Source organism: Diprion similis, chromosome 1 (genome assembly GCF_021155765.1).
Source record: "Diprion similis isolate iyDipSimi1 chromosome 1, iyDipSimi1.1, whole genome shotgun sequence".
Classification (NCBI taxonomy): domain Eukaryota; kingdom Metazoa; phylum Arthropoda; class Insecta; order Hymenoptera; family Diprionidae; genus Diprion; species Diprion similis.
Genome location: NC_060105.1, coordinates 982,763 through 1,009,591, shown reverse-complemented (window position 1 = coordinate 1,009,591; position 26,829 = coordinate 982,763). Strand labels below are relative to the sequence as shown.

Below are 26,829 nucleotides of genomic sequence, written 5' to 3'. Positions count from 1 at the left end.
AAAATGTAGAAATACAAAAGAATGTTCAAATAATTTGAGCAATTATTGAATTCACAAAATTAAGAAAACAAATTTGATCACAGAGATATTTTACTGTTTGTTTAGTTTTAAACTCTAGAAAAATTAGTTTACATACGAAAAAAAGAAAAATTTATCTGTGCACGATGTACACTTTTCATTGGACTGAGCCATACATCACATTCTATCACGATTTACCAACTTGGTATGAATTCTTGAAAAATACTACTGGTTTACACTATCTATAGAAGTATAGCATATAATAAGTGTGTGTACAGTATACTTTACGTGGTAGCAACATTAAAATTGTATATATAAAATTGAACTAACAGTAAATGCACTTTGTTTGAGTTCCGGCCATCAGCCAAAAACAAAAGGACAATATATATCATATAATACGTAGACTGTTTGAGATCAAGTGCTTACGTCTTTAAGAGTATTATGAGAGTCAGCTACAATTTTGTCATCAGTTGTCGCTCAAGTCTCCTCAAAATATCATGATCTAAGTAATGTTAAACAATTCTATGACCTGATCGCGCCTTTACAAATACTTCCAGAGATGCATATTCATTGAAGTTATTTGGTCAATAATATTTGATTTTGGTCCGTTGAATTGTTTTGTTCATGGCATGTTATTTGTGGCTATTATAAGCGTGTTTCTTAGTCAAATGGCATCGTCAAAAGATGCTTCAAGTAACGGATATATAGGTGAGCAAGTAATGGCAGATATGTGCAGTCACTGGATTAACCTAATCTAATGGAATAAGATGTTACAGATTATTACCTGGAATGAAAAACTTCTGTCAAGTAGAGTGAAAAGAATATTCATAGCTGATAAAAACTGCTCTCAGTCAACAATAATGGCAAATTTAATTAAAATGATCTCTACCGCATTCATCAATTAGCAGCAACTCCGTTCTTAGGCAACGTGAACTTCACTAGGCGTGTCAGCATTGAAGTGATGCATGGAATTTGTTTCTGCTGATGCATAGTAATGTTGTCAGGAGTATTAGATTCAAAGTCAATTGCAACACGCTGACAAACGAAAGTCAGGAGTGTTAGCAAATCCCATCGTGAACCGTTTTCGCAAAGCTCCAAGCACAGAGCTTGCATAAACCAGGATCCTCGAGTCGTGTTCCGCCAAGAATAGAAACCTAGAAGAGAAGAATGAAATAAAAATTGGCAACAGTGTACACACAAAGTCTACAAATAACAATTGTAATTACCTGGAATGGTCGAGTAAGCTATTAAAAAATCTGCATAAGTTGGTATGCGAAAACTTTGGGAACCATGTCCATCTGTTTCAGTGCGTTCTCTGAGGCTTACACCAGGATCTAATTTATCCCCCTGGCATGCCTGGATAAAGAACATTTTAGGTTTACCAGAGAGTGTCGGACACTTGTCTGCAGTAAAGTATGACCAAATTGTGTCAGCCTTGTAAGGAGTGTCATGGGCGTATAATATACCCATCTCTCCATGAGACAGTACAGCCACAACTAAACAATCATGATCTGAGTGATCCATTTCTGAAACTGATTCATTTTTCAGATTAGTATACTTCAAGGATAAATGATGAAAATTTTTTAAGTATGAGTCAGCAAGTTTGTAAAACGGGATCAAGCATGTGATGACACACCAACCTTTTTCCAGGTTTTTCTGAATATCCTTGAAGATTAAATTCTGAAAATCTTTGACCTCGAATCCGAGTTTGACTAGACAGTTCCTCAACGTCTCACAGTCAACGTTAGTGCCAGATCTGGACTTGAGGTGATTTATGGTGAAGGATTCGTGGTTAAAAATCAGAGCTATACCTCGCTTGGAATGATTCATGTTGTAATGGGTGGCGTAGCGCATTGTCGGACTATTTTGGAATTGGTTTCCATAAGACTGCGCGTTGCTCCTGAAGGAAATTAAAGGTAATTAATATTACTTCAGTTACATTTGAAGGTTATATTAGGTTAGGGTTACGCTTGTTAGATTCGATACCAATTTTTCCAGCTTACCTTCCGTAACCAAACGCATCTCCGTAATCATCCCCTTCGACAGAACTGTCAACGCAACTCTGAATTGTTGCAGACATTATTTTTTCCTACCTTCAATATCTCCAAAAAGTATCAATAGGTTTTATCAATATCAAACAAAACGCTTTGCACGCGCCTTTGTGGGTATGCTATCCAATATGTAGCTTGTGCAATGTGCATATGTATCGGACGTAACAATGAACCTGAATGACTCATCCTTCGGCTTCTTGTGTTATCGTGTTCACAAATTTGCCACTCTGGCACAAAAAGCTAATTTTGGAACGCACTTGCAGAGGGGATCGTGGAGTGCGTTCCAAAACACAGTTTCAAAGTGGTTCTAACTCCCGCGCATAGTTCCCGCGTTTATATCGCGGACTTAGCTTATATTATGACGAAACATCAAACTAATCGGAGCGGATCGGAGTGTTGATCGGAGAGTTTTGCACTTGGACTTTCGTTTCTGTATTCGATTTCCCAGCGTCGTAGCGTCAGCGTTGTGGCGTCTCGCGCCTGCCACGAGCTATGATTTCGATGATATTTCGTTAGAGGTATGTTTACATTTGGCTGCAACATGTAAATAGTTTTCAGTGTCAACATTCATAGTTTGTTGGTTAGTATTTTAGTGGACATTTGAGAGGCGTCAACACTAGTAAAGAATAACCGCGGTGATCCGTACCGTTCTCGTCTGACAGGTTATTGGATACAAACAAAACCAGGATGCCAGCATTTCTGAGTTACATTGAAGTCGAAGACTTCAAATCCTACAAAGGAAAACTCAGGATTGGTCCACTCAAACCCTTCACGGCAGTCGTAGGCCCAAATGGATCCGGTAAGACGTCCCTACCAAACTCTAAATTGTCATGATTTCAAGCTTGCGATGTCGTTACTGGACACATTTTCAGATGTTTGACTGTTAAATTACAGGTAAATCAAATTTCATGGATGCCATCAGTTTTGTCATGGGGGAAAAAACTAGCAGCCTTAGAGTAAAAAGATTCAGTGAGCTCATCCACGGTGCTTCGATTGGTCAGCCCGTTAAGCGAAGGTAAGGAAAGGCAAATGGTAATTACGTTTTGTAATAAAATAAAATAAATGAGTAAGGGAGTAAGTCCTAAAAACAGCGTTCAAGTAAGTATAAATACTCATCAGGATAGAATTGGACTTGAACAATACACTAATTAATTTCATGATTTCATATTTCAAGAAGATGGTGCCTTTGCCATCAATGGCTTAACCTATCCCACGTCTAGCCTCCAGATTACCATATGGTTAATAGTTGATTCGTTTGATTTTCAGTGCTTCGGTTACAGCTGTATTTAAAATGGAAGATGGTACTGAAAAGAGTTTCATGCGGTCAGTGCAAGGCTCCGCCTCTGAGCATCGTATCGATAATATGGTATGTTTATTACTCCCTAAGTAACAGATTCGAATCCATTTTTGCCCTTCAATTTGCTAAAGTTGATCCTTGGGTTTTACAGCTTATGTCTGAAGCATCAATGATAGTTAAAATGCGTAATTTTCTCATTTTTCATCTCATTTTGAAATTTCTTAAACAAATGGTGTATATTGTAGGTTGTAACTAGTCAAGTGTACCTTAACGAGTTGGAACACCTCGGGATAAATGTGAAGGCTAAGAATTTCCTTGTCTTCCAAGGGGCTGTTGAGTCTATAGCTATGAAAAATCCCAAAGAAAGAACAGCTCTTTTCGAAGAGATCAGCAATTCGGGTGCACTGAAAACTGAATATGAAAGGTAAATCTGACATTTCTCACTCACGAATTGTAGCTCAAAACGGTTTAATTACATTGTACTTAATGTCTATATTTCCATTCAGGCTCAGGAGTGAGATGCTCAGAGCAGAAGAAGAGACACAGTTCTCTTATCAAAAAAAGAAAGGTGTAGCTGCTGAGAGAAAAGAGGCGAAATTAGAGAAGGAAGAAGCTGAGAAATACCACCGTTTAAAAGAAGAATGTGTAAGTGGACTGAACAACTTAATTTTCCCCTAAATTTTCCTCTTGGCTACACATATTTTGATTTCTTCTTTCTTTTTATCAAAATCAGGCAGAAAAGCAGGTGGAGTTACAGCTCTTCAGGTTGTTTCACAATGAAAAAGAGATTGAAAATTTAGAAAACACCCACAAAAAGAAGCAGCATGAAGTGGATAAGATTTTAAAGAAAAAGGAAAAAGTGGATGAGAAACTGCGGGAGCAGAAAAAAGAGGTTGGCAAACTAAGCCGTGAATATCAAAAGATAGAACAAGATATTAGGGAAATGGAAGCAGAGATATCCAAAAAAAGGCCCACTTTCATCAAGGCAAAGGAGCGTGTCACTCACATGCAAAAGAAAGTGGAATCTGCTCGCAAATCTTTGGCAACTGCGCGTACTGCTGACGAAGCTCACAAGAAAGACATAAAGGAACTTCATGACCAGTTGTCCCAAGTTGAGCAAGCCAAAAGTGCCTACGAGGCGAATGTCGCCGGGCAATCGCAGTCACAAGGGAGAGATGTACAGCTTGAGGATGAACAGGTATATTTTAAGAGCAAAATTTGCAGTATAAATTTTCTGGTATTGAACCAGCGAAATTTATATGGTTAATATGATTTAATAATTATTCAAGGTCCGAGAATATAATAATCTGAAAGAAGCGGCAGGAAAACAATCAGCACGCTACCTGCAGATGCTTGATTCCATAAATCGTCAGCAAAAATCAGACCAAGACAGGCTTGATAATGAGGGCAGAAAGAAAACAGATGTTGAAAATAAGCATAAGCAGAAAGGGCACATGAGAGACGAGGCCCAAAAGCGTGTGGAAAAACTTGAGGAGCACATTAGAACTTCAGAAGCTGCGCTAGAGGATCAGAAGAAGCTTAGAGCTGATCTTCAATCAGATGTGGGAACATCTAAAGACAAGATACAACAGATACAGCGTGAGTTGGAAAACATATCTGAACAGCTCGGTGATGCCAAAGTTGACAAGCATGAGGTTTCAAGGAACAAAAAGAAGACCGAAATTGTTGAAAATTTCAAACGTCTCTATCCTGGTGTGGTGAGTAAAAAATGTGCGTTGTTTTGGTGATAAAATTTTATTTGGTTCTATTTGTTTGATTTAGTACGATCGCATGATCAACATGTGCCAACCGATCCACAAAAGATTCAATGTAGCAATTACCAAGGTCTTGGGGAAGTACATGGAAGCTATTGTTGTGGATACTGAAAAGACGGCACGACAGTGCATACAGTATCTTAAGGAACAATATTTAGAACCAGAAACGTTCTTACCTCTTGATTATATTCAAGCAAAGCCGTTGAAGGGCAGGCTTCGGTGAGTTAAATGTCGTTCTTGTTTCCGGAATGTGGAAATTGTCTTTCCGATCGCCAATTCTACATGGCACTAATAATTATTTTGCAGAAACATCCAAGAGCCCAAGAATGTCAAGCTTTTATACGACGTTCTCGCTTTTTCACCAAAGGATATTGACAGAGCTGTTTTATTCGCCACTAATAACGCTCTGGTCTGTGAAACTCCTGAAGATGCCAATAAAGTTGCATACGAGATGGACAAAAAAACTAGATACGACGTAAGTAAATGCATATGAAGAGAAAATAGCAAAATATAAAACTGACATTTATTTACTTAATTTAGTGTGTTGCACTTGATGGAACTTATTACCAGAAAGCTGGAATCATTTCGGGTGGTAGTTTGGATTTGGCAAAGAAAGCAAAAAGATGGGACGAAAAACAGATGTCACAACTAAAATCTCGGAAGGTAACCCTATCAAAATTAGTTGCTCACACATCTGATTGTTGACAACGATAAAATAACAACCTACAGATACACTTGCTGATTTGCAGGAAAAACTCACAGAAGAACTAAGAGAGGCTCTTAAGAAATCTCGCAAAGAATCCGAACTTAATACAGTCGATTCTCAAATCAGGGGACTTGAAACCCGTCTAAAGTATAATAAAAATGATTTGGTAACAACGGTAAGTGGGCAATATAACTAAACAATTCGTTTTCAATTATTTTGGCAAATCACGTTCACTATTTTAATTCAACCCGTAGAAAAAGCAAATAGCGGATCTTGAATTGGAGCTGCAGGCACTACAAAATGAGCTGAATCTCTTTGGTGTGAGTAATTGATGAGTATGGGGAGAAATATTCCCATGATGTTTGATTAATTATATTAATATACTTTTTCGTAGCCCACAATAAGCGATATTGAAAAAACAATGGCCACCAGAGATCAAGAGATCCAAGCTATCAAGGAAAAAATGAACAGTGTAGAGGACGATGTATTTGCTAATTTTTGCGAACAGATTGGTGTTGCTAATATTCGTCAGTATGAGGAAAGAGAATTGAGGTAGAGTCCAGGGACCTGTGTTTGCCATTTTAATTTGAGTAAAAATCAATCCTATTCAGCAATTATCTCCCACACGTGTCTCAATACCTACAGATCCAGCATAATCCCTGATCCTTGGTCCTGCAATCATTCCACAATTGCTGATATTGCTAGGTATCAATTTATGGTCGAGTCTTAATGAAATTCATGTTTAATCTAAATACCAAACACCCATGTCACAGATCACAGCAAGAGCGTGCCAAGAAACGAATGGAATTCGACAACCAAACAAATCGTATTTTGAACCAGTTAGACTTTGAAAAACAAAAAGATACTGAGAGTAAGAATATTCTTCTTTAGCAAATTTTGAGAAGCCTAAATGAACTAATATTTTGGTTGGAATTAATTTTCTGCGATTTTCAAAAACAACAGGCAATGTACTTCGTTGGGAAAGAATGGTTCAAGATGCTGAAGATAAACTAGATGCAGCTCGTCAAACTGAGTCTCATCAATTGACTGAGAAAGAAAATGACGAGGTGCAAATGAAGAAATTGACATCGACTCGCATCAACAAAAAGCTGGAGATGGATCAGGAAGAGGAGGAAATTGGAAAGGCAAGACGTGAAGCTGGTGCCATTGCCAAAGAAGTTCAGGCGGCGCAAAAGCAGCTAAATTCAATTGAAGCAAAGATTGAACAGAGGAAAGCAGATCGACATGCTATTTTGATGCAATGCAAGGTATCGTTACTAAATATACGGCCAATTAATTACATCCTTAAAAATCATGATGAAATCATTAATTTCATCAAATTTTCAGATGGAAGACATTGCAATTCCCATGTTGCGTGGGAACATGGAAGATATCGCACAAGAGAGTACTGTGGCTGGGAGTGAAACAGGCACAGACTCTACATTGAATACTCAACAGCAGTACGAACGGGAAAGTTTGATCACCATCGACTACGGTCTTCTCCCAGACAGTCTAAAAGACATAGATGATGATGATATTAAAAAAATGAATGACAAACTCAATAAAGTAATAAACGAACTTCAGGGAACAATACAGAGAATACAAGCTCCAAATATGAAGGTTCGGATTTACCTTTTCATTATTGAATTTGAATTTAACTTAACTTAGGTCACTTGAAAGTCTGAAATAAATCCGATAATTTGGAATAAACCTTTCTCGATACAGGCGTTGCAAAAGTTATATGCTGCTAAGGAAAAATTGCAAGAAACGAATGAGGAGTTTGAACAGTCCCGTAAGAAGGCTAAAAAAGCTAAAACTCAGTTTGAGAAGGTGAAGAAAGAGAGGCACGATAGATTCATGGCGTGTTTTGAGCATGTCGCTAATGAAATCGACCCGATCTATAAGGTCAATACTGAATATATGTCTACAGACTTCATACAGTGTACAGATTCAACATTTTTGTTTTACTTTTGATTTATATTTTGACTATTTTGCGACCCTTATCAGTCTTTAGCGAAGAACCAGTCCGCTCAGGCATTCCTTGGACCAGAGAATCCCGAAGAGCCGTATTTGGATGGTATTAATTACAATTGCGTTGCTCCGGGTAAACGATTCCAGCCAATGTCTAACCTTTCTGGTGGTGAAAAAACGGTTGCAGCCTTGGCGTTGCTGTTTGCCGTTCATAGGTAATTGCTTTTAAAGTCAGATAGCTAAGTTGGTGAAGGTATAAATACCTAAATCCGTTGAAGTTTCGGTGCGGTTTCTTTTCGCTCCAGGATCTCTACACTTTGATGTCATAAATTCTTTTACTGTCGTAGCTTTCAACCAGCACCCTTTTTCGTTCTGGATGAAATCGACGCAGCCCTGGATAACACGAACATTGGAAAAGTGGCGAGCTATATTCGTGACAAGACCAGCTCGCTACAGACGATTGTTATTTCGCTCAAGGAAGAATTTTACTCGCACGCAGACGCGCTCGTCGGCATCTGCCCGGATGTAAGTTGTTCGGCACACAATCCCGACTCTATTCACGATCCAGTGTCTCGCTTGCTTCTATAAGAAGTAAAACATTCTTTTCGTTTGTATATAGCGGACTCTAAAGTACAAAAATTGATTTGTCGTTATTTATCTTCACTTGCGTCTATTTGGCAATGTTACTAACGGCCTGTACTTTTTTACAGGTTGGTGAATGTCTGGAGAGCAAAGTCCTAACACTTGACTTGACAGAATATCCAACTAATCCACAGGCGTCTGAACGGGAACCCGCAGGAATGTTCCCTGCAGCACCTATTATGAATTTGTAAAATTATCTTCAACGTAAAAGTTGAGATTAGGGATTCGGGATTCGTGGTAACAACATTCGGAGAACGTAACGAAATACTTAATGTCATTTTGTATTTTATTTCCACATGTTTATTCTGTATTTTAGCACGTATCATGTGTGTTATCATCTGTAATCTAAGCAGAGTATTATACGAAAACACACAGTCTATGGGTTATTATAAAATTTTATACAAATTCTTTAACCATTTTGTGGTATTTTCAATATTTAGATATACCTACAACCACAGATATAATTTGTTAAAATTTTTTTTTCAAAAAATCACTATTTATAAATATTTAATTAACTTTTTTCGTCTTCTATTTTTTTTTCTTGTGCGTACTGTAACGATCGTTTTATGGAATACCGAATATTCAGTTTCGTGAAGTTTTTTTTACCAACTGTTACTATTGTGTACCTAATTCAAAGGTTATCCACATCTATTTCATTGTGTCAGAGCGTTTTAAACGCGCAAAATTGTACAAAATTTCTTCCCCAATTTTCAGAAAATTGCCAATCTACTCTACCATTACGGATAAAGAGCACATTCCGCAACGAGCATTTCTTCCTTGAATACATGTCCAGATATTGAAATGCCTCAGTCCGTAATCCAGATGTATCTCCAGAATTTTTCGCAGCCGTTGAAATGCCTCGTTTCCGATCTGCTGATTCCATCAGCGAACATCTGAGACATTCATCTCACTTGTGCAATAGCCATTATTTATATCTCCGCGTGTGACTCATCGTTTCATCTAGATACCTAATATATATTTATTCACGTCTTGCGTGTACACGTGTTCGTAATTATACATAAGATCCATTTGCAACATGAAAGTTATAGTGCTTTGATTTCACTACAAGAATTCTTACTTTTTTCTTTAAACTTTCATTTACTATCAGTATAATTGAAGGCTACACAGTGGGTCTCTTATTTCCCTAAAAGTAACTTGTTTCTTTCCCTCCCCTATAGGAACTTTTAAAATGAAGGCTTCTCGTAAATATACCCTAAAACAGTCAATTTCCACCTGAAATCCCCTTTTCTTTTTTAGCCAGTTCCTTTTTTTTTTATCAACTAAAATGGACTGAAAGAATCAATTTAATGCCTGAGAATAATGTTTATACTTCCAACTTAACATAAGAACAAAAATAACTACACTGCATCTCAAAACCTTATATTTTACGAAACTATAATTTTTACGGTTTAATTGAGTATCGTTATAGGTATACGGAATATATGCGATTATCTCAAATTATTTTGTACCTACGTTTAGCTGGAAATATAAACAATGTTCTCAAGCACAAAATGTATCCATTTTCGCGGCTCCTGTATTGTGATATGTAGCATTAATATACGATTTCGTTCATAAGTTTCCACTTCGCGAATTAGACCGCATTGCTAGAGCGTATCTCGCGCCTATACGATATCATAGATAGTGTCATTAGATTACGAAATTCTCTACAATGCTTGCATCCTCCTATATCAACTTGTATTAAAAACGTATATATGTAAATGTATGCGGTAATACGTTACGTACGTATCGGCAGTATAAAAATATTAACAATTCTGATTTATGACCATTTCAAACGAAGTAGGTGTCCCCGGGTCAATACAGTCTATTGCTCTCACTTGTGACGGTGATGAGCTCGCGTGCACGCACATGTGTATAAACAAATAATACAATTTAGTACACATCGACTTTATATACGAGCTTCCAGAATGCGGCCAAAATGATAGTATGTATTAGGATTTAGGACGAGCGCCTTCTGAACATGTGGTTGGCTCACTAAACAGAAGCTCACAAATGCATCCAATTGCTATGGGCGAAGTTCTATGCTGTATGACTTTGTTATGTGTTGCCTGATATTACACACGTCACCGCCATACCTTCAGAAAAATCGAGAGAAGAAAATGAAAAGGATAAATTATAACGGCGGAGGAGCCACGAAAATAAATGGAAATTGATTAATCAACTCTTCCATGTTCGTACTAAAATGAATTCATTTCTGTACTAAATCAATTCTTTTTAGCTTTTACCGAAATCTTAAAAATCTCTAGAAGTTGAAATTCGCTTCAAAAAGTGACGAAAGGCCTTCATATCGTCAGTGGTCTCAATCATGATACATCTCATTCACAAATCGGTCCTCATCTCGCGCTACCCTGCACTTCCATGTCTCCCTGTCAGGGGAATCGGGAAAAAAAATTCATCGTTATGATAGATGAACTGCAGGATTGGCACACGAGCACGAGGAACAACTCGTCTGCAGAAATCATATTCAAAAGACGTTGGAGGATTCCTGAGGCTCGTTCCTTATCTCCAATTGGGGGCAAGTTGATGAGAGGAGATGGCTCCTTCGCCTCCTCCGCATCCCCTTCTGGCTGCTCTCTTTACTCTTCGTATGAAATGGAATCGCGACGATGATCGGCGTTCGGCGGCCGCAGGGCGGTGGGTAGGGGAAGCGAATGGGTCAGGGCAACTGGAAGAGATCAAACGGCTCGTGGTCTCGAAGCTAAGGATGATGACCCCCTCAATCCCGAGTTCCAGCATCTGCTAAATAGATGACACGAAGTAGCTCGAGAGTCTAGTTGCCCTCAGCCTCAGCTAGAGGTGGGTCAGCTCCTAGGCGCTGCTACTCTAGTGTGGCACTAAGGCATCACCATCAAGAGATAGTGAAAAATAACTCAAGAACGACAACGAGGAAGAGGAAGAAAAACCTCCTGTCATGACCGGGAGAAGCGGCCGAACCCGGCTCCTTCTTCTGGGGATTGCCGCGTTCCTGGTTCTCCTGGAAAGCACCCAAACCCAGGCGGCGAGGACAAAGATCAGGCACCATCGCATTAGACCGATCCAGGCTCAAGAGCCCGACAATAGACGTAACGCCGACTACGACACCGAGTATGAACCTGAGTATTACGACAACTACGAGGACTATGAAGAGCAGATCAAGAACGGTCAGTTTACCATCTACCCTTAAATTCATTCTTGGGATTCCCTTTCACTACCAATCACTGACCAAAGCTAATATGACCTCTACCTGCATCTCTTTATCAATCGGAATGATCAGAGATTTCTACAACTGTTTTGCACTTTCACCAGCGGTCAGAAAAATACACCTCTTATGGGTGTCGCACCCTTTTTTCTTCGGTAGACTAATAAAATGGATTATTCGAATCAATTGTTAACGATTTTCGATTAAATCGCATGAAAGATGGCTGGTATCCCATTAAAATCAATTGATTATTTGGAGAATCGTTCATTTCGTTCATCAGCTGAGTAAACAGTAGGTATATTGTCATTGATCATATTGATCCAGCATAGATGCGGTGCATCTTGAGCAAGTACCAGTTGGACTTGAACGGTACCTCTATCTATTCAGGCGAGGTCAATTGTTACGCGAATCGCGATACGGGGATGAAAAAGAGAGGCTATAATCTTGAACTTTGTCAAAAATGGTAATAATGGAAATAATGGTATAACGTTACTGTCACTGGATCCCCGTACTGTGTTGCTGATTAATCTACAGTACGCCAGTCAACGACTCCCTGTAAGAGTTCATGTTTGCTTTATTTTCATGAAGTGCCGAGGCTTCAGCACGTGCTAGAGTATAAGTCGAATGATTTAACGTGCTTAAGTCTCTGCGTACAACGGTTTTATTGTAATTAACACGCATATGTCCGCGTGTGCTTACATACCATGGATCCGCCAATGTATTTGGATTTGCATATTTTTGCTTACCATAAATCAAGAGTTGTCTATTTTCAAACGAATGTAACAGGATTGATCAATCGATGCAATTTCAAGCTCTCGAGCATAGAGAAATTAATTCTGGAGCAAAATATTTCATTGTCTAGGCTAGTTTCATATATTATATATACATTATAAAAGGATATGATGAAAAATTATTTCTTGCAATCTACAACTAATCCCAAACGTTCATTCATCCCCAATGAAATGGATAATGTTGATTATGAAGTAAATGCCGGCATTTTCCTTGAATATCTTATATCTAATTTTCTGCGCGCCCCCTTGTGCTTTCGGCATCGTCGTTTAATAGGATATGAGAAATCCTAAATTTAGCTGAACTTTTCTAAATCGTCACAAACATCGCGCTCTATTTATATTACAGATTCCCGCAACATGTAACGCGTATATGCTAACAAATCCTTATCAAAAGGTTCAGAGGTGGATAGGTCGTTAAATCTAATCTTCAGGTCCCTCAGAGCGCCATCAGCGCCAAAGAGTTTTATTATCGCTACATCTTCGTGTTTATCGTAATTTTTTTCAACAGTCATACATTGTAAATTATTTCGTGACTATCCACAGAATATTACGAAACGTTATATGTTCATAATAATGTAGCAGGCATATACATTGCTCACACAATTACGGTCAATATAAGATGAAATATGCCACTAGGCAATCGCGTGAAGCGATTGTATCTGCGACGATCGTCTATGTGTATGTTAAAAACTAGGCTAGCATTAAACTCGACCAATGTTTGTTCTTTCGAACGCGGAAATGCGCCGAAGTGCTTCAAAGATTGAATGACGAACGAAAGATGTCCGAGCAGTAGGTCATCATCCACCCGTCACCCGACTCTTATCATTTTCTTTTCTTCGATGTCTCTTAATCGTGACAACGGAATGCGGTTATACAATCTCCCCAAGAGAAATGCCCCTAATTCAATTGAGACTCTACTCATTGGATCCACAAGTCTCGGTTAATTAATCCGTACGTAGTAACTTTGTAATTTTCACCGCCTAGGCTAAGCTTAAACAATTAAACAATTAGTATAACCAGGAAGTGGAACAGAGAGGAAACAGTGCTTTGCGTCAATTGATGTACTCTAAATTTCACTGGCTTGATTATTAGAAAGAATTGAACAATTTTTTTCTGTTTACTTCTTCATCAGAAACACAGCCGTCTCTTAGTCCTGTACCAGAAGAAAACCGTGGCCCGGCAGTAAGACCAACGTCTGGACCAACATCACAGCCCTCGGCGATATTTGGTGAAAATCTGGGTAATATTGTCTTGAGATCATTTTACGGTTTTAGGTTTTTTACGAGGGATATTAAATCATACAGTTACAGGATATTTCTTCCGTCAATTTCTTAGGCGTAATGCTGCAACGTTATTTATGTGTCGGGATTTAAATTCGTTTTGAAAATTCATTTAGGAAATAGTTTCTGGTAAACATTTTTCTGCACCATAAGTTCGGAGAGTAATTCCCATTCTGAGCATATTCACATTCGTAATTCACAGTCGGCCCGAGACCGCCTGGAGGACCTGGAGGCCCCGGAGGACCCGGAAGACCCGGAGGTGAAGTGATAACACCATCCCCTGCCGTAGTGCCTGATAATCCACGGACCGATACAGTTCCGGACTCGACAGAACCACCAACCGGAGGTGACGCTTTTACGTAGACCTAAGCTAGACGATGACTGAAACATGTATCATATGAATCACTCAGAAATCGTCTCTACAGCATATTTTCTTAACCAATTTACCCTCCTAGATGACTTTCTCATTCTTTCGTATGCAACTCTCACAATTCCAATTGTATTTCACGGTCAATACGTGATAGGGGTTGTGGTGTATTACTTATTCTACTTCCTTTTTCACCCCCTCATTATGCATTTGCATCAACTATATTTATCACCTACTAATAAGAAAAAATTTAATTATTAGGTAGGAAGGTATCTGAATATATTTAGGTTGTAGGATATGACGGCCTACTCTTCTTCCAATTCTCATTAACACCTAGAACACATTTTTCTCACTAAAAAAATTAAAAACGATAAAGAAACAGGACAGGAATATCACTCGAGAAATGATAATATAGCTTTTATTCTTAAACCGTTAGAAAGGAATTCATCTGGTTAGCAAATTAATTTTTTCCGATGAGTATAATTGCGTGTAAACGTGTAGGTGATGACAACGTTGGCTGCATATTCGATGGGGTGTCCCATGGAGCCGACGACCAATGGAACCCAGACCGTTGCACATCGTGCCGCTGTATTCAGGGAAAAGCTGAATGTTCCCAATTGATTCCATGTCTATCAGGTTACGTCGAATTATACTTCATTTTGTAATATTCTTTTCGCGGTTAACGGCATGTTCGATCGTCGCGTTTGACTATAAAATTTAAAAGTTTACTTGAGCGTTGACTTCGCGGTGTGCCATTGAATATTTATCCTTCCCTAGTTCGCGCTGTTAAAAATTATTCGGAAACTCGTAGTTGATTGAGGGGGTGAATAGAAAAGGGGGTTGAATAAAAAAATACACTATTGAAGTAAGAAAAAGTTTTTCTCCTTTTCCCTACGGCCCCTCAATTTTGGATTTGATTTTTTCTCTTCAACGATAGTGAAACTTTAATGTCGTATCATTTTCAGGCGGAAATTGCGATGGCGTGGTCTGTGCCCAATTATCCTGTGAGACAGAACAGTACATTCCTCTGGGCCAGTGCTGTCCCATATGCGCAGGTATTCGATAGTATCCATAAACACAATATTTGCCATAATCACAAGCGTTATTCCTTGGCTTCTCTGCCCACGAGAACTCGGCTTATCTTCACACCATTCAAAAGATATAAACAAGACATGTAACGACGAAGCTTTTACAATTGGCCCACCTTGAATATATATTTTTGCTTCAAAATTAGTTGCAAAAAGAAGACATTCGTCATAGTCAAAAGAACTGAAACTGTAGACACCAATTAGGAATTAACCGCTTGTTTCAGACCCTGGACCAATATCAGGAGGAACCGCGCCTATCGTGAGTAGATCGATGATACTCTATTTTTAATCCTGTGTTATCCTAATTTTTTTCCCGCTGAACCAATTTCATCTGGTTCATCTTCGTTAAATTTCAGCAACCAACTTTGCCGTCAGGAATTCTCCCGGGAGAGAGCAATCGGGTCAGCTCAATTGCAGTCTCCGGACCAAGGGTACGTTAAACGTTGAACAACTCCACGCTCAGTCCTTTCAACGTTTGTTTCATCGCTCATGGTCTGTAAATAAATTTCAGGGAGAGGCGGGACGCCCCGGAGACAGTGGCCGTCAAGGCGACTCTGGATTTCCGGGAACACCCGGCACCCCAGGGATTCCGGGGCCGCCTGGACCCCCAGGACCTGCACCTGACGTAAGTTCCGACAAAGTTCTTTGCCCAGAAAATCTCGGCTTTCGGTATTAACTAACACTAAATTGCGATGTTTCCTTTATCGTCACTCTAGGTGTCCCTGTACTATCAACAACTCGCCTTGTCGCAAGCTGGACAAGACAAAGGTCCTACCGGAGCTGCTGCACCATTGTACGGTGGTCCTGACGCGTATGCTTATATGCAGGCTCAGGTTGGTCCCGTTGGACCACGGGGACCTCCAGGTACGTACTGTTTTCTCAACCACACACTCACGCTCTTCTAGACCTTTTAAATACGATGGATTCTGCATTCTCGACTAGGACCTAGCGGCAACCCTGGTCCTCAGGGCTTTCAAGGAATACGAGGCGAGCCCGGAGAACCTGGACCCGTGGGACCATCCGGTCAGCCCGGACCACGAGGATTACCCGGACTTCCCGGAAAGGATGTAAGATTTCTCCTGTCTATACTTGAAACCAACCGATAATAGGTCGTGGAATAGGTACTCTTAGAGATCAAAACATTTAACGCGCATTTAACACGTGTTGAAAGGTATTTATTTGTAAGGTACTCTTAAATTTTGAGAATGCCTAATTATTCACCAAAAATTAGACACCGATTACAGGTTTTTATTTTTTACGGATTGCCGTACATCCTACTTATAAACATAAATTTAATATTGATGTGAAGGGTAACGTTGGCGAGGATGGAGAGTCAGGGCCTCAGGGTTCTCCGGGTCCTATGGGTCCGAGAGGTCTACCTGGAATGCCTGGTCTTCCTGGCATTAAAGGGCATCGAGGATTCCCTGGTTTGGATGGAGCGAAGGGAGAGCAGGGTCATTCGGGAGAAAAAGGATCCTCCGGTGGGCCGGGACCAATGGGTCCAATGGGGATGATGGTAAGTTGAAATGTGACGTATTCTGTACTGTGAGTTTCTGTGCCGCATGTAACGTAGTTATTCACTGGTAATGTTTGTTTCAGGGTCCAGCTGGTCCGCGCGGTGAGCGAGGACGTGAAGGGTCTCCAGGACCCCCGGGGATGCGAGGAATCGATGGCATTTCAGGGCCACCGGGATTGCCTGTAAGTATTCAAGAGCTTTCGCAAACCTGGGAAAACAAAATTTAGATAAAATATTTTTATCTGGGAATATTTGAAGACTTGTACATCGGTAGTAGCAATCTTCATTCTTCCAAGATCCATAATCCAACGCTTTTGATTCTGTATGTCAGGGTGTACCCGGAAAATCAGGACCCCCCGGCTTCCCAGGCAGTCCTGGTAACAAAGGGGACCAAGGCGCTCAAGGTCCTAAGGGTAGCCAGGGTCTCCAGGGACCAAGAGGTGACGAAAAAAATTTCTTTCAAGATATTCCCTGGATGCGCGTGTATTGAAGTTGAGTGGAACCGAACTTTAACTTTTTTTAAAGGTGAATCTGGACGTCCTGGGCAACCTGGAGAATCTGGACCATCTGGGCCACAAGGAAAAGATGGTTACCCGGGCGAAAAAGGGAGTACCGGTGCACCAGGGATGCTAGGGCAACCTGGTTTTCCCGGAGTTCGGGGCCAGCCAGGGTTAGCCGGGAATCCGGGAACTCCGGGAGCGAAAGGAATGCCGGTAGGTAGACGCGTATTGTCACGTCATTAGAGTAGATAACCGACCTTAATAACTTTGTTTGTTCAATGCACAGGGCTTGCCAGGAGAAAGAGGATACAAGGGTGAAATTGGGGCTAAAGGTGACTCCGGAGCTCCTGGTCCTCGTGGTATGCCAGGACCAACCGGTAGCGAGGGTAAAAGAGGAAAGCGTGGAATGCGAGGTTCCATCGGGGCCACCGGGCCTCCGGGTGAACGTGGAATGCCCGGTATTCGCGGCCTTCCTGGTCCCGACGGTGCTGTAGGGCCCAAAGGTAATTTTTCCCTTCTTTCTGCATGTTACGGCTACGCAAAGATGGCTAACTGAAAATTTTTCCTTTCGATATCTCAGGACAAACTGGAGATCGTGGACCCGTTGGAGGAAGTGGTCCAAAGGGTGCGACGGGAGATCCAGGGAGACCAGGTCTGCAGGGCTTGCAGGTTAGTTGCGGAAGTTTTTTTTGCCCTATGTATGCGTAAAATATGATTTTACGGTCCGTTTTGCGAATTCAATTCATTTTTTTGTTTAGTTAAAAACCTTTCTGTGTAATTAATATTATCATTACTTCTAATGAGTATAAATGTTTTTTTTAACAATAAAGTATTGTTGTTCTTTTTGGGGGACCTTCTTCTTCCTGTCTTTTTTTGCGATTTTTGTACAATGTTTTCCAATTTTACGTCTCGTAGGCCAAAAAATATTGTTCGCATCACGAGTGTAACGATTTACACCTTCGTGCGATCTCGCCGAGCACTCGGGGTGTAAAACCGTATTTTACGCACTAGATACGAAAAGTACTATTTCGTTAGGTACTTCATATTTACTCGCCTTTACTATGTTTTCCTAGGGTCCTCGAGGGTTAATGGGACGTCCTGGTGCTTCAGGGAAACCTGGGAATGCGGGAGAGCGAGGAATTCAGGGTGCAGACGGAAAGCCCGGCGATCCGGGACCACCGGGATTACAGGGATTACCGGGACCACTGGGACTTCCTGGAGACAAAGGATACCCGGTAGGCACCTTTGGGCTTATGCCATGCACTCTTCATGATTGGCTGGTTTATTAGTTATCTCAAACGAGGTCTTGAAATACAAAATGTTCTTATCCTCGATAATCTAAGCTCGAATACATTCGCTTATTTACTACAGGGAGAACCTGGAAAAGATGGTGAGCCAGGTGCACAAGGTCCACCGGGGCCCAGAGGTGACTCTGGTAAGGACGGACCATCGGGTGTACAAGGTCCTCCAGGTCCGCCCGGAAGCGACGGAGGACGAGGACCACCAGGTCCCGCAGGTCCCAGAGGATTCCAGGTAGATGATTCACGACAGCAGAGGATTTAGCCGGTGCCGTAATAAGCGTAAAATCAATGCTCATCCGGGAAAAAATAATCTGATATGATCATATATGGATTGATCATATCTGACCAAGAACATTATCATATGATCGTACATGATTCTTGATATGGCTGGATAGGGTCGTATATGAATATATGATTCCAGATAAGATCATATGTGTACATCTATGATGCTAGATACGACTAGATATGGTCGTATGTGATTTCAGATAGGGTAGTACAATAATTTGTTTATACGACCATATATGATTCAAATACGACATGCTGCTCTCTTAATAGGGAATGCCCGGAGGCAGTGGTAACCCGGGAATTCCAGGCAAGGACGGAGAACCAGGACTTCAGGGTCCACAGGGACTTCCAGGTCCCTTCGGAAATCGAGGAGAACGTGGTTTTCCCGGAGAGCGTGGTCCAGTCGGGTCCCCCGGAGCACCGGGACCAAGGGGAGAATCAGGATCTCAGGGCAATGACGGATTTCCGGTAAGATTTCCAGACTTGTTGTTACTAAAAGTAAATTTTACTACCCCCCCAGTAAACACAGAATAGTGTGAACTACGTTTAATCTACGTAAAGTGAGTGAAAATGTGGCGTTGGTGGAAAAACTAGACGTGTATAAACTATGATATACAGTCGAAACAACAACAAAATTGTTTTCATACAAATAGTTCGATGAATCTTTATACAATAACGAATAGGCAAATAAATTTACTTACTTTTATAATATTTTGCCTGTCGAAAAAACCCACAATTTTTAGTGTATTGGACTAATGACATAAACGAAATATTTATGTCGTTCAAAAAATCTTTTCATTATCATCCAATGAGAAAATAAAAGTTCAATAAAATGCTTCTATGGCGCAGGGTGTACCAGGGCCGAAGGGGGATAAAGGACACTCAGGAATGCCCGGGCTAATAGGATTGCCTGGACTTCGGGGCGCTCCAGGAATGCCCGGTGATAAAGGAGAAAGAGGATCGTATGGGCCCGTGGGTCCCGAAGGGCCAGCAGGTAGACTAGCCCACCCAATAACGACAAATCAATACACTGCCATGCATGACTCGGGAAAAAAGGTCATTTCTGAACTGCATGATGGCTACTGAATTCGGGTATAAATAACTAACAATTACGTCTAACTAACGCTCACAGGAAGAATGGGTGAGCGTGGACCGCAAGGACCAATGGGACAGCCGGGACCACCCGGCGAACCAGCTGAACGTGGAGACACCGGACCTCAGGGAGCTCCCGGTGAACCTGGCGCTCCTGGTAACATTGGAGAGAGAGGACCTCAAGGTCCTCAAGGCCTTCAGGGCTTCCCGGGACCGCATGGTCTTTCTGGGTTGCCTGGTGTAAAGGGAGAGCGTGGGTATCCAGGGTTGAAGGGAGACCAAGGGAGCCCTGGAGCGACAGGTAACCGAACAGCATCCTGCCAACTGCCATGTGCTTGTGGAAACGTTTAAATTAGGTTTGGTTGATGGAATGTTAGAAATCTAACCATCCGTTTTACTTGAAAAAAGGAAATCCTGGGGAATCGGGACTCCCAGGTTTGGTGGGACTGACTGGAGCCAAAGGAGCTCGGGGCGAAGCTGGTGCCAGGGGTGAGCCCGGGTTGATGGGTCCTCCAGGTTTGCCAGGACCAGTTGGAGCTGCGGTAAGTACGTTCCTGCCGAAAATTTCGGATAGATTGTGGATTCCGAAATTAGTCCGGAATTCCTCTGAATTCTAGATTCCGGAATCAATTCGAAATTGTCCGTTTCGTTTTCGGTTTATGTCATTCGATTTGCGTCCGGTCATGTCCGAAATCTATCCGAAATTTTTGGCAGGGTTTGTTTCGTCGCAATTGAGTCACGTAGTATGACCGTTGATTTTCTTCCTGAATTCAGGGACAACCAGGAGCTCCAGGTACTCCGGGTCTCGCTGGGTTACCAGGGGTGAAGGGAAGCTTGGGAGACGTTGGTCGACCAGGCAACCCTGGGCCAATGGGTAACCCCGGAATGCCGGGAGTGGAGGGTATGAAAGGAGAAAGTGGATCGGAGGGGCCACCTGGTCTGAGTGGTCCACCAGGGCCGCAAGGACCAGCGGGAGATCGAGGAATGCCCGGACTACCAGGACCCGCGGGAGCCGTCGGTCTCAGAGGGATGCGAGGTGCTCCAGTGAGTGAAACATTTTGTTGTCATAGGTGGAGTTCCCGTGAATCGATCGGGAATATAGTGCCAGACTTTAAAAATCCCGGATCCTGTTCAAAGGGTTGAAAAAACGCCACTTCCGATCAATTGTTTCGGGGTCAACTGCCTTGATAGAACGTACGATTCTAGTACACGGTACTAGTTTCAATCGTACGTTCTATCGGGGTCGTCACCCGGAAACAATTGACCGGAAGTAGCCGTTTCTTCGACCCTTCGGCTGGATCCGGGATTTATAAAGTCTAGCATCGTATTGACCCCTATATTCCCAATCGATTCATGTACAATTTGGCTATACGTTAGATCAGGGATCATTCTGTGGGGCCGGTTCCGGGACTATATGTACCTGACAATGATACCGAAAATAAACAATCGACTTTGACAGGGTGAAACTGGAATACCCGGAAAACCAGGACCCGAGGGGCCATTAGGACCTAGCGGAATGTCTGGGCCTGCTGGACCTCCAGGGCCTGCCGGTGATGCCGGCCCAGAAGGTTCTCCGGGAAAACAAGGACAACCGGGAATCGCCGGAAGGCCTGGAGACAAGGGACCACCTGGTATGGCTGGACCGTCCGGAAATCCTGGACCGAGTGGATTGCCGGTGAGATACTTTCTATTACTACGTAGATACCTAATGTTTAGTAAGTGCATTATTGAGAGAGGAAAATATAATCCTCCGGGCAACCCGCATCGTTACGCAGGTCTTGAACCCTATTGCATCAAGAAATGTCCTAGCTGTTGTTATTTTTGTTGTTGCAATAGAGTACATGATAGTATTCAATTATTGTGAAGTGTGTACACTAATAGTAATATTCAGAGTACTGGGTGAACATGTATTGATTTCTCAAAGATGCAACTACCGCAAGCTGATATTCTCATGTTCTTCCTACATAAAATCAGTATCTCAATACTTTAAACGTGAAATGCGACTGTTAGGTCATTAAGTATATTCTGTTTTTAAACCGACAGGGACCGCCAGGACAATCTGGACCACAAGGACCGGCCGGAGAAAGAGGCCCGAGAGGAGAAGCCGGACCTCAGGGTGTCGAAGGACAACGGGTAGGAATCAGCGATAGCACAATTATCGCAACTCCGGACTATCTTTAAACCACATAAAATTTATCTAAATACCGATGTTTGTTTTCGTTCAGGGTGCGCCAGGTAAGCCGGGGCCTGTTGGTCCTGAGGGAATGAAGGGAGATCGCGGAGAGCCTGGACCAACCGGTGCGAAGGGACATCGGGGGTTAATCGGGCTTCAAGGACTGCAGGGAACACCGGGTTTCCATGGGGAAAAGGGAATGGTCGGACCTCCTGGTCCTCCCGGGAAGAACGGAGAGATTGGCGTGCGGGGTCTCCCAGGTAGAGACGGAAGTCAAGGGCCTCAAGGTATGCCTGGAAACCCGGGACCAAGGGGACCGCCCGGAGATGAAGGACGACACGGAGCGACTGGACCACCGGGACCACCAGGACCCCCGGGACCCCCAGGAGAACTTGGTCTCGGCTACGACGCGGCATCTTTGGCAGCTCTTCTGAGTACGTTCACTAAGATGTTGTTCCCACTGTGATACGCATAAGAGCACTTGTTAAGTATTCAAACTTTTAACGCATGGACGGTTTATACAGATGCCGGTCAGGGCCAGAGTAAGGGTCCCGACCCTCTGAGCGGTGATGAACCACCAAGAATATTCGGCAAGGACATCACCGATGCAGAGCGCAAGGAACTTATTATGAAAGCATACGAGCAGCTCAAGGCCTCCTTCCAGAAGTTCGTCAAACCCGATGGGCAGAAACAATCGCCGGCAAAAACTTGTAGGGATCTTTTCGTCGCATATCCGGAAAAGTCGAGTGGTGAGCGAATCAGAAATCATTTCAACAAATTTCATTTCGTTGGCTAAGGAATTTTAACATAGAATAAACACTCATATCCATGATCGAATAATACCGTAACGACTGAAAATCACGTTTAAAAATTTGCTATTTCTTTCTCTTCGAAGGCGAATATTGGATAGACCCGAACGAAGGAGACCAGCGTGATGCAATCTTGGTTTACTGCGATGTTGAAAGTCGGAAGACCTGCCTGTTGCCAAAACCTCCTCAATCCCCGGAAATCACGTACATCGGTAACGAACAGGAAGTTTGGCTGAGTGAGATGGAAAACGGAATGCAGGTAAAACTCAACGAGTAATTTGAAAAAACGATATTCTCTGAAAAGTTGTAAATTACTTAAACAAAGCCGATTGTAAATTGAATTTTTCATCGTATCGCAGATAACTTATAAGGCGGATACCAACCAGATAAGTTTTATGCAACTACTGTCCAGCCATGCTGAACAAAACGTTACTTACCACTGCAAAAATACTGTCGGCTACTTCGATTCCCAAAGACGAACATACAGGCGGGGGTTGAAGCTACTTGCGTGGAACGACGTCGAGCTTACACCCCGTGGTAACCAGCGGCTGCGGTACGACATGATACTAGACGAGTGTCGGGTAATGACTTTTTATTCTACTTTTTTTAAATGTAGGGCAATTATGTCAATATTAGGAACGTATAATTAGATCAAGAGTCCAACGAATGGACAGAACTTACCATGTAAACTAGATTAGGTAGTTCATTCATTGCCCACGTTCATTTATTGGCAGAATTGAACTGTGTTATGTCACATTTCCTTGCGATTTTACTAATTTTATTCCATCAACATGCAGGAACGTTCCCACCAATGGGGCAAGACGGTGATCAGTTATCGAACGGACAAACCAGTTCGTTTGCCGATACTAGACGTTGGCTTGAGGGACGTTGGTAAGCAGGATCAGAGCTTTTCGGTGGAAATTGGTCCCGTTTGCTTCAGATAAAAATTGATTGATGGTGATCCTGTGGAATTTGTTTACCTGAATGACCGGCTTACCGCACATACTTTTGTATGATTCTTTGTATTTTGAATACATGCTATTTGAGCACTAATGGTTATTTTTCGTTCGTAAAAAACGTTCAAAATATATGCATATGACAATTTTGCAATTCAAATGTATACTTAATACGCATATACTTGAATATACACATATCTATACCATATCAAGTATATCTATATAAATGAAGCGATATACGTAATTACAGATATAAAGATGATTACGGATCGCATATATCTATACAAACCGTACTATATTAAAATCTAATCGCATTTATACATATAATGAAGTATATGATACTGACCTGTACAGTTGCAATTATTGAGATCGTTCACAATAATTGTCATACGTGATGTGAAAATGAATGATGTGAAATGTTATCTAGTACATGACTTGATATCGCACTAAGTATATAGTAGTTAAGCGACTGTAACAGAATGCATATGAAAATCTCACACTGCCAGCATATGATCTAGGTATACTCATATTTTACGCTAAGGATAAGTTAGTTTGCACCTCTTATGACTTAAGTTACTCATAGAAAATTTTTAGTTATCACTAATACGAATCTTGGGTCGAGAATTCTTCAACCATAGGATGTCACTTATTTTACTTACGAATTATACATAATTGTACTCATTGCACGACATTTAATATATAGAAATTAAGTATTGACTTGTAAATACACAATACACCAATATAAACGTACGTTTGTACAATTTTGTTGAAGTAAGATTGGTTGCGCCATATTAAGAGATATTTACGGCGCCACGTGGCTCTCGAAATATATATCATCTTATAGATGTTCATGCATCACATGCGAATGTCCATTGCTTAAATCAATGGCAACCCATAACTCTGCAGACACGACCTTCAAACAATAGAGTGAAAATTCAGGAATGTTTTTGAACAGTGTCCCATAACTTCCTTTAATTCCATGTTGACTGTGATTCATCGTAATCATACCAGCCTTAAGGGAGGAGCTACGTGTAGACGCTTCAAAAATTTTTCCATTTTCCAAAAATTTTTTCCAAAAATTTCCATTTTCTTCACATATGACTTGTAAAACTGTTCAAAAATACACTCCCAATATTTAAAGTTACAATTCCAATTCATTCTAAGGTTATGAGCGATTGAACGTAAACCGTTAAAATCGACGCAGTTCCTTGGATAGTAAGGATGCTCGAATAGCTCGAAAAGGTATGTTAAAAACAGAAAGTGAAACGTACGAATCTGAAGAAGGATTGCTGTATGGTGTTGCAATCGCTGATTAACCAGTGAGGTGTTTGAATTCTTTCATTACGGCCTTTCATTTACACTTTCTGCCACTTTTTTTTCAAACGAGTTTCTCTCGAAAGGACTTTTTTCGAATTTGCGTACGCTCTAGCTTAAAAAGAGTTCAGATAGATCATTTAAAAATTTGGTTTACAGTTTCTTTATATGAATATGCTCTATTTGAACCTCAATCGTCAGTCATATCATTGTTTGAAGTATTTTTTTATTGTGAAAAGAGGTACAAAAAAATGCTAAAAAATCATGCCTTATTTTCACGGCTCTCTGGAAAACAATAATTTTCAATTTTTTTGACGGAATTGAGGTTCACATTGAAGATACACGTATAGAGAAAGTATAATCTTTGTGCCATTCATTCCGGATAAAAATTGCGGCCTCCAAGATGTACGCAATCTGCTCAGTCGGAGGGGGGCCTTGGATGCGCGGCAGCTGGTATTGCTGTTACTTTTTGAAGACGATCATTGAAAATTTCAGATGTTATTCTCAAATATGTATATAACATGACCTCACGATGTCAATAAATTATACAGATTCTTGATATGTTAAAAGAATTCATGAAAATCACTGTGAAAACCCCGTCCTACATATATCTCCCCCCTTGGGATGGTAAGGGGTACGTTAAAACTTCGATTATCTGGTATGTTGATAGAAATTTTGATACATCTGGTGGTCTATGATGAATGAAAATATTTTCATTAATTGTGGAATCAAGTATTAGAAATACGAAAGTTTGGTAACTGATGCCAGGATTGCATGAATAGGAATGTTTAGTGCAGTCAACAATGATTGCGTAGCGTTCAGATAATTATATGTGTGAAAATCTGAAAGGTTGTTTTTTGACGTCCATTAAAATTCGGTAAAAACAATGCGAAGTGATAAGCGTTTTTCTGTTGTTTTTAACAAAGAGAGATTTGTCCGGGAATCGAGTTGCACAAAACTTACAGCATTGACCGGAACCTTCAAAAAAGGTGAGGATGACATCTAAGATCTCGTGAGCCTAACAAAACCGAAGTATCAAAAGCGAGATCGGAAGAAGACTTTCGTCTTTCGGCTGTAACTTTTGATACGTTACTCGCAGCGTATTCTGACTGCGCGCAATCAATTTCTCTCGCAGAATCACGTCAGTGCCTCTTTGACTTTATTGCAGCTCTTTGCAAAATCGTAAGAACTTTCGCCAGAAATCTAAAGGGGTTAGCGCTACTTTTTTGGTCATTTTTTGAGCCAAGGATTTTTCGTCTCAGAATCTATTTGTATGACCCTCTCTAGATTCATTAAACGCCCAGGAACTCAGAAAACACAGAAGAAAGAGCGTAAGACCAACAGTAGAGTAATGACCACACCGAGGACAGCAGCATGAAACTGCAGGAAATACGTCTTTCGTTTTTTGGCTGTAACTTTTGATCCGTTGCTCGAAGCATAGTGGGACTGCGCTTGATCGATTTCTCTCAGGAAATCACGTCGGAATAGTGCCTCGGAGAATTTATTGCAGCACTTTTCAATGTCGTCAAAATTTTGGCCAAAAATCCGAAGGGGTTAGATTTACTTTTTTGCTCATTTTCGGAGCCGAAAATTTGTTGTCTTGAAATCGATTTGTATGACCATCTCTAGAGTAATTCGACCCCCAGGAACTCAGAAAACACATCAAAATAGACGTAGAACCAGCAGCAAAGAAATGACGAT

At 41.2% G+C, this 26,829-nt stretch overlaps 3 protein-coding genes across 4 annotated transcripts; 2 read left to right on the top strand and 1 right to left on the bottom strand.

The window, feature by feature from the left end:
• Positions 1 to 681: 681 nt before the first annotated feature.
• LOC124416808 (caspase-1-like) lies at positions 682 to 2,207 on the bottom strand. Its single transcript, XM_046898151.1, has 4 exons — positions 2,022 to 2,207; positions 1,659 to 1,918; positions 1,245 to 1,550; positions 682 to 1,172 (listed from the first exon to the last, which is right to left on the bottom strand). The coding sequence occupies exons 1-4, from the start codon at positions 2,096 to 2,098 to the stop codon at positions 916 to 918; spliced, it is 900 nt and encodes a 299-aa protein (XP_046754107.1). The 5' UTR covers positions 2,099 to 2,207; the 3' UTR covers positions 682 to 915.
• Positions 2,208 to 2,439: 232 nt separating this feature from the next.
• Positions 2,440 to 8,749, top strand: LOC124416605 (structural maintenance of chromosomes protein 1A). 2 transcript variants are annotated; one of them, XM_046897832.1, is made up of 21 exons: positions 2,440 to 2,587; positions 2,655 to 2,868; positions 2,964 to 3,084; positions 3,336 to 3,435; positions 3,612 to 3,790; positions 3,873 to 4,011; positions 4,100 to 4,564; positions 4,656 to 5,084; positions 5,149 to 5,360; positions 5,448 to 5,616; positions 5,682 to 5,804; positions 5,891 to 6,022; positions 6,102 to 6,167; positions 6,242 to 6,399; positions 6,621 to 6,718; positions 6,811 to 7,115; positions 7,195 to 7,467; positions 7,573 to 7,752; positions 7,855 to 8,033; positions 8,166 to 8,343; positions 8,529 to 8,749. In XM_046897832.1, exons 2-21 carry the CDS (start codon positions 2,757 to 2,759, stop codon positions 8,649 to 8,651), a joined length of 3,741 nt encoding a protein of 1,246 aa, XP_046753788.1. In that variant the 5' UTR covers positions 2,440 to 2,587; positions 2,655 to 2,756; the 3' UTR covers positions 8,652 to 8,749. The 2 variants fall into 2 exon arrangements, with proteins under 2 accessions (XP_046753788.1, XP_046753796.1); XM_046897840.1 differs by having other exon boundaries at positions 2,451 to 2,587; positions 2,732 to 2,868.
• A 2,418-nt stretch (positions 8,750 to 11,167) lies between these two features.
• Positions 11,168 to 23,911, top strand: LOC124404842 (fibril-forming collagen alpha chain-like). Its single transcript, XM_046879287.1, has 30 exons — positions 11,168 to 11,618; positions 13,580 to 13,687; positions 13,930 to 14,073; positions 14,596 to 14,730; positions 15,060 to 15,149; positions 15,407 to 15,441; positions 15,539 to 15,613; positions 15,694 to 15,807; positions 15,899 to 16,046; positions 16,125 to 16,249; positions 16,492 to 16,698; positions 16,782 to 16,880; positions 17,030 to 17,138; positions 17,224 to 17,411; positions 17,485 to 17,701; positions 17,779 to 17,867; positions 18,272 to 18,433; positions 18,570 to 18,731; positions 19,055 to 19,252; positions 19,634 to 19,778; positions 19,917 to 20,177; positions 20,285 to 20,418; positions 20,651 to 20,920; positions 21,336 to 21,551; positions 21,920 to 22,009; positions 22,102 to 22,483; positions 22,574 to 22,798; positions 22,945 to 23,117; positions 23,218 to 23,439; positions 23,656 to 23,911. The coding sequence occupies exons 1-30, from the start codon at positions 11,390 to 11,392 to the stop codon at positions 23,800 to 23,802; spliced, it is 4,899 nt and encodes a 1,632-aa protein (XP_046735243.1). The 5' UTR covers positions 11,168 to 11,389; the 3' UTR covers positions 23,803 to 23,911.
• The last annotated feature ends 2,918 nt before the right edge of the window (positions 23,912 to 26,829 follow it).

Excerpts from the sequence above, each read along its gene's own strand:
- LOC124416605 (XM_046897832.1), top strand. The coding sequence starts at position 2,757 with ATGCCAGCATTTCTGAGTTACATTGAAGTCGAAGACTTCAAATCCTAC. Across the intron at positions 7,753-7,854 it reads AAATCGACCCGATCTATAAG|TCTTTAGCGAAGAACCAGTC; the intron begins GTCAATACTGAA and ends GACCCTTATCAG. Across the intron at positions 8,344-8,528 it reads TCGTCGGCATCTGCCCGGAT|GTTGGTGAATGTCTGGAGAG; the intron begins GTAAGTTGTTCG and ends ACTTTTTTACAG.
- LOC124404842 (XM_046879287.1), top strand. The coding sequence starts at position 11,390 with ATGACCGGGAGAAGCGGCCGAACCCGGCTCCTTCTTCTGGGGATTGCC. Across the intron at positions 15,808-15,898 it reads CCCCAGGACCTGCACCTGAC|GTGTCCCTGTACTATCAACA; the intron begins GTAAGTTCCGAC and ends TCGTCACTCTAG. Across the intron at positions 17,702-17,778 it reads CGGTGCTGTAGGGCCCAAAG|GACAAACTGGAGATCGTGGA; the intron begins GTAATTTTTCCC and ends TCGATATCTCAG.
- LOC124416808 (XM_046898151.1), bottom strand. The coding sequence starts at position 2,098 with ATGTCTGCAACAATTCAGAGTTGCGTTGACAGTTCTGTCGAAGGGGAT. Across the intron at positions 1,919-2,021 it reads GATGCGTTTGGTTACGGAAG|GAGCAACGCGCAGTCTTATG; the intron begins GTAAGCTGGAAA and ends AATTTCCTTCAG. Across the intron at positions 1,173-1,244 it reads AGCTTACTCGACCATTCCAG|GTTTCTATTCTTGGCGGAAC; the intron begins GTAATTACAATT and ends CTTCTCTTCTAG.